This window comes from Hordeum vulgare, chromosome 2H (assembly GCF_904849725.1).
Source record: "Hordeum vulgare subsp. vulgare chromosome 2H, MorexV3_pseudomolecules_assembly, whole genome shotgun sequence".
Taxonomy (NCBI): domain Eukaryota; kingdom Viridiplantae; phylum Streptophyta; class Magnoliopsida; order Poales; family Poaceae; genus Hordeum; species Hordeum vulgare.
Genome location: NC_058519.1, coordinates 5,392,696 through 5,404,240, shown reverse-complemented (window position 1 = coordinate 5,404,240; position 11,545 = coordinate 5,392,696). Strand labels below are relative to the sequence as shown.

The 11,545-nt window shown below is 44.6% G+C and overlaps 1 protein-coding gene across 1 annotated transcript; it reads right to left on the bottom strand.

The window, feature by feature from the left end:
- Positions 1 to 6,885: 6,885 nt before the first annotated feature.
- Positions 6,886 to 8,449, bottom strand: LOC123429063. The gene has a single exon (XM_045113123.1). It carries the CDS (start codon positions 8,445 to 8,447, stop codon positions 6,987 to 6,989), a length of 1,461 nt encoding a protein of 486 aa, XP_044969058.1. The 5' UTR covers positions 8,448 to 8,449; the 3' UTR covers positions 6,886 to 6,986.
- Between the last annotated feature and the right edge of the window lie 3,096 nt (positions 8,450 to 11,545).

Sequence of the window (11,545 nt, the reverse complement as noted above, 5' to 3'; positions counted from 1 at the left end):
GCCTGCCTGGCCGCCGCCTCGCGCTCGCAAGGCCGGGGATAAGCTCCCCGAGGCCTCCTCTATCCATTCCCAGCGCTAACTCTCTCCCTCCTCTCGGATCTCTTCCTCCTTCCTGCTGCCGCCATTGGAGCCGAGCTCGAGCTCGAGCCGCAGCACCTCTAGCCATGGGAACCCTCCTCCGAGTAGCCTGTTAGCTCCGCCTCGTCGCCCTGGTCATCTCTGCAGAAGCCGAAGCTTCCCTGAGCTCTGCATAGCCCCCAACGCCATCGTCTTCCACCTCCGGCCGCCGGACCTCTCCCGTCGATTCGCTCCCTCCGGCGCATCCCCGAGCCCCTCAACAGCACCATCGGAACCGCCGTGAGCTCGTCGTCGTTTCCCCTCTCGCCCCACGCTCTCCCGTGCATCGTAGCCTCGTTCCCCACCAAGGCCGAGAGCTTCTCGCCGCCGGTCATGTCGTCGCCGTCGCTGTGGTGTCTGATCCACGCACTCGAGCTAGGGTTCGAGCTCCTGGAGCCTCCAGGAGCGTGATGAGCCCCTCAGCTGCCCTCCCCGTGCCCTAGAGCCATCGCTCGTAGAAGGCCGAGCTTCGGCCGCCATTTCGGCTCGTCGCCGGCGCCTCTTCCGGCGACCCTAGCCACCCCTGTTGCCCCTGCCAGATCGGCCACTTCGCCAGCGTTCCGTAGCTGCAAACCGCGTTCGAATTAGTGCTGTGCAGCGCCATTTAGGTCGTCTCCGGCGAGCCCTCCGCCGCGGGCTTGGTCGCCGGCGACCACCCTCCGGTGGGCGTCGACGTGGCCGACCATTAGGGCGTAATTGCCCTCCCCTCAGTCGCTGCCAGAGGGCCCCACGCCTGGTCAAACCCCAATTAGGGGCTGGTCAGCGCGGGGTTAGCCCCTGGGTCACTGACCAGTGGGTCCCCCCTGTCAGGTTTGACCTGAACAGGTCGGCTGACCTGCTGACGTCAGCCTGATACAATAAATAGAATTTCCAGTATAGAGATAATTCCAGTAAATTGCTAAAACTTGTAAAAATCATAGAAATTAATCTGTAACTCCAATGAAAATAATTTATATATGAAAAAGTATCAGAAAAATTCAAGGATTCTGATTATGCTATTTTCAAACATGTTTGAAAAAGTTACAGAACCCTAAAATGTGAAATAAGGAATAATTCAATTCTTATAATCACTTTTTAAATGGAATTTGGAAAAATATTCAACTTCCATTATGAATGCAATGATCACACACTGTCCTAGTTACAAATCAGTACCATAACATGACATCTCATGCAAGCTAACATCAAGTTGATCTGAGCATCAGGTCGAATCAATTAAATCGGTAACCGTGAATACCCCGTTTGAAGTGATACCGAATATGATTCAAATCAACTCTAAACCTAATACATAACTTATCACCTTGCATTCTCATGCCATGCTCATGCATCATTTTGATTGCATATGATTGTTATTGAATGTTGCCACTCATTTCGGTAGGCTCCGCACCCTCGGATTCCACCGAATATCCGTCTGACGGATATCGTCCCTCCTCTGAGCAACAAGGCAAGCAACCCCTTTGATCATCCCGATAACTCCCATGTTCTTGCTCCTGCACTTATTTATTGCATTAGGATCAAATGCTTCAACTGCTTTTGCCACGTTAGTTGAACCCACTTCGTTTGCATGACCTAACCTTGTCACAGTAAATAGCCGAACCTTGCAACCTAGCATACCTGGTAGTTGCTTGAGCTATGATGTGCCTTATCCTGCTATGCATGCTATGCTTAGAGTTGTGTATGGTCTGTCATCTGGGAGATGAACAGAATTGTGGAATGTGTTCGGTGAGCAAAGGTTGTGTGTTGAACTTGATTTGGTAAAGGTACCGGTGAAAGGCTGTGTAGGAGTACATGGCGGGTTGTTTCATTGGAACCGTCCTTAAGAACTGAGTTCCGTGTATGTAATCCAAGACTAGATACTACCACATGCTGGGCCCTGAAATATGACCCCGCTCGGCCTATTAATCGCGTAGTACTCGGTCCAGGAGTTGCAAGTAATTTCTGGTGTTTATAGTAATGCTGGAGGCCGTGCATGGTGCTGACCTGAGAGGTGGACCGTGATGCGGTATGCAGTGGCACGGTGTACCAAGTGGCACCCGGATGGTGGGCTTGGGAACCCTGCGCACATCGTTTGAGGCCGTGGCGGAAACCTCGGCCGGACTTCCGTACGGGTTACTCTCAGATAGGCGATAAACCTGGACTAGGTACTAGTGTGGTTAACGGTCGTGGCTGACTCCCTCGCTGGGCTTCCGCTTGAAGGTTGCCGAGGTGCATGACGTGCACATGGCGGTAAGTGGCGAGAGCGTGTGTGACGAAGTACACCCCTGCAGGGTTATGATCTATTCGAATAGCCGCGTCCGCGGATATGGACTACTTGGAGACATATGTTGTTCATAGATAACTTCAATGGCTACTCATAAAATTGTCAAGATAAGCGTGAGTGTCGTGGACGGCATTTCCGTATGGAGACGGAATGATTCCACGATAGTGTATTGTTGTGGTGTTAGTGGACTCGTGTGCGAGAAATCAAGTTGTCAAAATTATTTGAAAATGCAAGTTGTCTAGCCACGAGTCAAATGCTGGCTTTCCGCATGAAACCCCACAATACCTTTTTGATACCTTGCATGAGTAGTTAGTTATCCTAAAGTCTTGCTGAGTACGTTCGTACTCATGTTTGCTTAATAAATGTTGCAGAGGTTGCTAATGACCCTAATGGAGGGTTCTTCGTAGACATCGACGACGACGAGTAGCTGGTGTCCCAGCTACGATCTGGCCCTACGTTGGATCTGTAGTATAGTCAGGCCATGTGCCTTCTAGTTGCCCTGTCTGTACTCAGACAGTTTATAACTCTTCCGCTGGCTTGTAATGAATGACTGTTATTATGGGTCGTGAGACCCTTAATGTGTAATATTATGTGTGTGGCTCTTCCGAGCCTCTTAAATAAAGGTTGTATGTTTATGGTTATGTTGTGATGCCATCGATGTATCTATACATATCGGTATGCCATGCGTACGTGTGTCGTACTTGATATGTATGGGGTTCGATTACCTAGTCGTGAACTTTAGTAGCACTCCTTACAAGGAAATGCCCCTTTGTGATCCAATGAGCCTTGGTAGTTCGCTACTGCTCCGGACACATTGGTTGACCGGCATGTGTCCTTCTTAGCTGCTCTGTCTGTCCCCTTTGGAGAAATGTCACGCGACGTAATGGAGTCCTTGTAGCTTGTTACGACTCGTCTACGTTCGCTGATGACCGACACCTGCTTTGTTGGGTCATGTATGCCTGTCCTTGTGCGGTACTGCCACTTTGGTTTATGACTAGACATGTCGATCCGGGTTCTTTGACATTGGAATGCTAGCAACACTATTGCATACGTGAGTCAAAAGACGCAAACGGTCCCGGCTAAGGTAAGGCTGCAGCCGTGGAGTTAACCGTGCGTGAGACCGCAAAGGGATGCGATGTGTTACAGGCTGGATTCCTATGGCTTAGGATCGGGGTCCCGACATTGCGTCAAGAGGAAGATCTCGAACAACTCATGAAGGATGACATCAAGTGGTGATCGTCATTAAGATTGCGGTGTGCAAGTTCAAGTGAAGCATGACGAAAAGATCATGCATGAATCTTGCCGTCCATGTTGGTGACAATGGAATTGTGAAGGTGTGTAGAAAAGTGGCTCACCCGTAGTGGAGTATGGGGGAGAAATCTACCAATCTTCTTTGAGTCAGTGTAATCAAGAAATGAGGTCCATCTTGAGGAGGATAAGATCGTCATCATCTAGCTCAAGTGGACTATGCGCAAGGCAAAAGTTTGTCCATGATAGATTTTTTATTTTACCGGTCTCGAGGTGTTGGTTGGGAGACCGGGTTATATGATCGAATGTTGTACTATCAAGGGGGCTCTCAAGTGAGTACCTTGATCGTATAGTTTGTTGAGAGCTCAAACCATTGCATTCTTTGCATCATCATATTTCTTGGTTCTTCGTTTGATTTTCTCTATGTTTTTCCTCGAGCTTATGGTCATCTTCATGACAAGTTCGAGTTCATAAAAAAACGGAGTCCATATGCATCTTTTTTCTTATATGATGTTTTTGATGTTGGACTTTTGTCGGTTCTTCATTCATTGAGGTTTCACACCTCTGTATCATTGGAATTTTTATAGTGCCTCTTCTTATTGTAACATTTTTGTTGTTGGATACCTCTTGTTGTCCCGAATCCAGCAAGCTTGAGTTTGCTCCATTCGGAGCTTATTTGCAGTAGTTATGGCAGTTCTGGTGTTCCTCCATTCATCTATTTCCTGTGTTATGTTTCGGAAGGAACCAAGGGAAAGTACCACACAAGGCGGTGGTACTACCTTTTATAAGCGGTAGTACCGCTCTGGGCAGCGGTACTACAGCCGGTAGTGCCATTTCCCAGTACCGCGCGTTGTACCACTGGCTTCAGTGTCTCAACTTTTAGTGTTGGACTGAGTGATTTCTGGTTGGTAGGACAGCGCGGTAGTACCGCTCCCAGGCGGTAGCACCGCCCATTACTACCGTGCCACTACCGCCCTTCTTTCTGGACCTGGAACCCTCAGGAAACTACAAGCGGCAGTAGGGCGCGATACTACCTGTTATCTGTGATAGTACTGCTCCCACGAGCAGTAGTACCGCGTAGGCGGAACTACCTCCGCTCATACTTCCTATGTGGGTTTGTAGAGCTGCTGCACTGCAACCCAATTGATAGTACCGCTCCGGAGGCACTAACGCCTCGTGTCCTTGTGCCATTTTCCTATGAGGCTGGCTCAGCCGCCCAAGCGATAGTACCGCTATTATGAGCGGTCGTACCGCTTGTGTGCAGGGTGAGAGTGTAATGGTTGGATTTTCCCCCTCCTATAAAAGGGGGTCTTCTTTCCCAATGAACCTTACCCTTTGAGCTCGTTCTTGAGGGAAACAGGGAGGGGATCTAGATCTACATTTCCACCAATCAGTTTCTCCTCTTTGTGAGGGGAACCCTTGGATCTAGATCTTGGTGTTCTTTGTGAGCTCCTTGTACTTCCTCTCATATTCCTCCATAGCTCTTGTTGTTGTGGTGGGATTTGAGTGTGAGGGACTTAACCACATCGTGTGTTCTTGCCATCCCATGAGTTGCATCGATTTGAGTTCTCCACGGTGATACGTGGAAATGAAGTTTGAAAATCTTATTACTCTTGGGTGTTTGGGCATCCTAGAGCTTGTACCTCTTGGGTGCCTTGGCTCCCTAGATGGTTGTTGGTGTCTCGAAGCTCAATCATTATGGTGTAAAGCTATGGGCAAGCATCGGGATCTCCAATTAGGTTGTGGAGGTTGCCCCGAGGAATTGAGGTCACCTCGTAGCCACAAGCCATTGTGGTGAAGCTTCATGGTGTTGTTGGGAGCCTCCAATTAAGTTGTGGAGATTGCCCCAATCTTGTTTGTAAATGTTTGGTCGCCACCTTCAAGGGCACCATTAGTGGAATCATGACATCTTGCATTGTGTGAGGATGTGAGGAGATTACGGTGGCCCTAGCGGCTTATTGGCGAGCATTGTGCCTCCACATAGCTCCAAACGGAGATTAGCATCCGCAAAGGTGTGAACTTTGGGATATATGATCGTCTCCTCGTACCTCGATTATCTCTTGCCCAAGCCCTTTGCGTATGCACTTTACTTTGTGATAGTCATATTGTTTCATGTTATATATCTTGCTATCACTTACTCCCTCCGTTCCTAAACATAAATCTTTCTAGAGGTTCCACTAGTGAACTACATATGGATGTATATTGACATAATATAAAGTGTAAATTCACTCATTTTGTTTCGTATGTAGACCCCTAGTGAAATCTTTTAAAAGACTTATATTTAAAAACGGAGGGAGTAGTTGTTTATCTTGTTTAGCATAAATTGTTGGTGCACATAGGTGAACCTAGTTATTTTAGGTTTTGTGCTTTATTAATTAAATGTTATTAGTTTTATTCAGCATTTATTCAAGCCTCAATTGTAATTATTTTAAAACGCCTATCCCCTCCTCTAGGCGACATGCACGTCCTTTCATTTAGTTTTTGCATCGATATTGATAAACTGATAAATATTGTATGGAATAATGGTTGAATAAAAAAATTAAAAGTTTTATGACTCCATTTCCTTTTTTGCAATGCCCCCCCCCCCCCCCCCCCCCCCACAAGCCCCGCGCCCGAATTTGTAGATACGACACTATCACTTAAGATTTGAGGCTTAAATCTAAATATAACAAGGAAAGAATAAATGACGAGTGTAATCATCTCGCCGGATGGACTTGGTCACTCTTGGCCGTTAGAGTGAAAGGGGCGAAGCGAATAATGTTCTTCTCCTGTTTTGGCAAGCTTCATATTTATAGTGTGTGCAGAATATTCCGAAGTTTTGGAGTCCTTGTTAGACAACACTTAAACAAATATTCTTTTTCGGATTAATGCAAGTGTGCAAGATGATGGTACTTGTTATATACGCAGTGCCCCATGAGGCGCGCGGGGGGGGGGGGGGGGGGGGAGATATAAAGTTCTGATCGCCAATACTCCCTCCGTCACGGTTTATAAGGCACGCTTGGAAAATCTCTTGAACCAAGGTAGTCACCGATTGGTTGTGAGATCTAGCAGGTGTAGATGCTAATGCGCCTAATCAACTGAGAAAATACTAGTACTAATGTGTGAGCAGCAAATTGGAAGGGCGCATGCATGAACAGTACTAGTACTAATTAATAGGAGTAATTGCTTTCGCGCCTTAAACCTGGTCTATTTTGGAAACGCACGCAAGTTTAACTGTGCCTTCTAAACTGTGATGGAGAAAGTACATTTAATTGAATGTATTATCACTCCCTAAAATCGTAAGTTCGTTCACACATAAACACATATGTTTGCCAAGTGAAAAAGTACAACAGAATGCTACATTATGGAAGTTGCTGAAACACAATTAAGTTGGCACACCTCGTCGCTTCCTCCCTGGCAAGGCACTCCCTTCATGTGTGTCCTGAGCACGACTTATAACAAAATTAGCAAATGAATTATGAGGGGGTATCCTTGATTCCCACGAAATTAGAATGAAGTCTTCTTTCGGTCTAACACTAGGATCTGCTAGCAACTCCCCAAATGTCACACTTGGTGATTCCTTCTTGATTGAAACATTAGTCGTACAAGGTATCATGCTAAGTGGATGCATAGCAAAGTCTGTTATGTCCACCGGGTGTCCTTGTTCTATAAGCATGCTTGGATGCACACCATACATGGCGATGTTTCTTTTAATCATTCTTATTCCCTTGTCCAATATGCAATGCCAAAACTGAGCATTGAGATTTCTTCTCAACAAATCTGCATAAGCATTTGTTGCGACGAGTGAACCTTGTGTGTGCAACTGCTTGGCAACTTCATCTGCTATTTTTAGTAGGCGTGGATGTTCTGCCGGGTCTACGCTCCCGAATGCCAATGTCTTGAATAGGTACCTCCACTCGTCATAAGACAGAACACTTAGAAAAATCGGTTTCACCGATCCAAATCTGGCTAATCTTTGAATTCTACTTATGATGATTATATGGCTTCCTCTGCCCATTGTTATGAGAAATGAGTGGAAGTTTTTCCAGTCATCATCACTTACATCAGAAGCAAACTCAATAACTACAAGCATCTTCATCCCAGATATGGTCCTTCGATGCCTCAAAAGACCATCGCCACTCAAGTGCAAAACAGAAGAGAAGCACGAACGGACCCTTTCATCGCCACACACATGAGCAACCAAAGTTTTCTTCCCAACTTTGGCACCACCTATGATCGGAAGAATGGCTGGTGCATCACCAGCAGGTCTGTGCTGCAACAAGAAGCTCAAGACTTTTTGCTTTTCAGCATGCCGGCCGAACATAAAGTTGTCGGTGTAAAGATAGATGTCATATGGCCTACGAGACATGCGCTCGCATGCACCCAGAAGCAGAACAAATTCTGCCATGTTAGCAATAGCAACTTCTAAACTTCCCAAGGCACCTAGAGACTCGAGGCACCTGGCCTTATCATCCTTCTCGGTTGTTGTTCGAGAACGCTTTAAAGGAATTGCTAAATACATGCTGCTGCTAGATGAGTCTTTGATGCTAACCTCATCGAAGCCTGCACTGTCTTGGAGGGTTCGGTACCTCGAGGTGTCCAAGACGCGGTATCCTCTATACATGGCCTCTGAGAACATCTGGAGCTGCAACAACATCCCGGAGTTGGTTATGTACCGCGCATCCGCCTCCTCAACGACCATGCTTACTCTCGTCAGGAGGTGCTGCAACCTCTCCATCAGCTCTTCTTCCTCTGAGAGTGAAGGCTTCAAGTGATACTTGTTCAACAGGAAGGAGATGAAACGGCTTGCAATTTCACCTACAACTGCAGATATAGCAACCTCCATGGCCAGGAGTGATATGCTGGTAATGCTGCTGGTCGGGCTGTCTAGAGAAATATTTAACCTGTCCGGCTTCCGCCAAGTCTTGCAGAGACTCTTGTCTTGGCAAAGTAGTAACAACAGCTCGTTACTTGAGTATAGTCTATATAAGGGCACAAGTAACACGTTTGTTCTTCTCCTTTGGATTGTTCAAACCCAATTAGTCTATGTGGCTTATATTTCCACACGTCAACTTGACTATGGAGTGGTCTTTGTACACTTGACAGTTTTTTCTCATTTTATTATCCCTCTGTTTGGCCATTGGTGTGTGTACCAATCAGAACCAAAACGAGATAAAGTAGTAGGGTAGGCCCTGATTGAGCCTATTCTTTCTTCAAATCAAATACTAGAGCAGAGTCTGCATGATAAGTCAAAAGCAGCCAACTCTATAATCTACTGATGCTACGTCCTATGTGTACCCGAAGCTTCTATTTTCGGCGACAACCACGACAAACTAGTCGTAAAGATTCAGTTGGTTGTTGGAACCACTAATCCACTATCGTCGGTGCTGGGCAACCAACAAAGGGAGACGAGACGATGGCTTGTGTCGTTCGACTGTTTCTAAGATATATGCATGGTAGCACCGTGTTTGGAGAGAAAGTCTCTGGACGTTGATACGTCTTAAACATATCAATAATTTATAAAGTATACATGTCGTATTTACGTATGTTTATAATATTCTTATATGGTTTTAATGTATCTTATATGATTTAATTGGAACTAACCCGAACATGCATTGTTTTCAGCGGAATTAACACGGTGTTGTTTTTGTGGAGAAAATAAAAGTTTTTGGAATCTTCCAAAACTTTTTGACGATTTTTTCTGAAACAAATAAGAAATACTAAAGCGAAGAACCATCGGAGGAGGGCCATCCATTGGTGCCAAGCCAACATGGCGCAACCACCCCCTTGGGCGCGCTCTAATGGCTTGGGACCACCCCGTGCCTTCGTTTTGCGTGATACCAATGCTGAAAAATCATATATATACAGAAACCTCTAAAAGTCAAGCTAGAACTTCGGCTACGTCGTCGCAAGCCTATGTACCGAAGAAAACTCATCTGGAGCCCTTGATTATTAATATGTGGCATGAAACACCATGTTTAATTAGGGGATTACAGCAGGGTGCGGGAGAGTGGACCGCCATAGATAGATGAGGGAAGGTGATGGAGACGGTGATGTTGATGAAGACGATCACCACGGTGATGGTTCCCAAGGCAGCACTCTGGCGCCACCGGAAGAGATGAGGAGAGAGTCTCCCCCCTTAAGGTTCCTCCTCCATTGGCCTCTCAATAGATGAAGAGAGGTTCTCCCCTCTGGTCCTTGGCCGACATGGCTCCCGGAGGGCAAGAGCCCTTACGAGATTAGATTTCTCTCTCTATTTCTCTCCTGTTTTTGCTGCTGTTTTCTGGTCCTTCATATTTTCCTAAATATCCGGAGATCTGTAATTCTAATCGAGCTAAAATTTTGAGGTGATTTTTACCGGAAAAATAGCTTTCTTATCACGAAAGAAGGGCCCCAAAAGACTTAAGGAGGATCCAGAAGGCATCAGGGCATGGCTACCCCCCCCCCCCCCTAGTCGCGCCCTGTTGCCTTGTGAGAGCCTAGGGCATCGTGTGGTGTCGATTGTTCTTCCCAAAATTCACATATATTCCAAAATAAATATCCGTGAAATTTTATCGCGTTTGGACTCCATTTGATGTGGAATTTCTGTGAAACAAAAAACACACAATAAGTAAGTTAGTCGCAAAAAATAATATAAAGTGTTCCAAAAGTATATGAAAATTGTAGAATATTTGCTTCATAAATTATTGATATGTTGGAGACTTATCAGCATCCCCAAGCTTATTTCCTGCTCATCCTCGAGTAGGTAAATTATAAAAGAAATAATTTATGAAGTGCGAATGCTAGCATAGTATATAAGTTTGATCAATGTTACTACCAATCACTTTTTCAAGCATCAAAAAACCGCAACTCTTTTCTCATAGAGATTTTCATGATCAAGTAACAAGCTATTCACATGTTAAATTATAGACCATAAACTTTCTTGAAAACTAGCAAACTAGGTTCTCAGTCACCAAACAATTATAATTCATCTTATTACAGGAAGGGTGTATGTAAGAGCTTTGATTTAGCAAATTCCACATACTTAACTATCATTTAGTTTTCCATGCTTGCTGACATTCAAAGCATATTTTTAGAACAAGCATTTTCAATTAAACACATAGAAAGATAGGGGATTAATGGTTCGCCTCCCAACTTATTTATCTCAGGAATAATGTCAACAATAATGAATCATGATCACCTATATCCAACTGGATATATATGCCTCGATCTTTCCCTACCACATGATGCTTGCGAGCTAAAGAATTAATAGATTAGATTTGGCATGAACATTATTGACTCTTGCATAAAAGTAAAAAATAGGCCATTCAAAGAGGAAAGCAGAGGTTGTCTTGCGCTTTTTATTTTTGGATGTGCAATCTCTTAATGAAAATGAACGCTACAAGAGGACAGAGCTTTGGTAACACCACCTTGTGTTACTACAGGCCCAAAAGTGTGTTACCGGACCATATAGTAACACAATTTGAAATGTGTTCCGTTAGACCGTGTTACTAAGTGGTGTCAACTGTCACACATAATAATTGTTACCACATATTAAAAAACATGTTACAATTGCATTCTAGTAACATGTGTATTGTGTGTTACCAAACACACTGGTAACACATTTTTTTAATTATAGTAACACCATAGTAACATGTTTTCGTAGACGTAGAACATTGATGGTAACATGTTTTTGTAACTATAGTAGCACAAATTGTAACACATTTTTTTAGGATTGAAACACAAAGGGCATGTTTTTGTAACTATAGTAGCACAAATTGTAACACATTTTTTTAGGATTGAAACACAAAGGGTAACATAATATCGCAACACTATTATTCATAGTTATCAACTAGTCTAGTAATAAATGTTGTAACTATAGTAACACCATCGGTAACACTACTATATCAATATGGTAACATAATATTTTTTTATTATTAACCATAAAATTAGATACCCAATTTA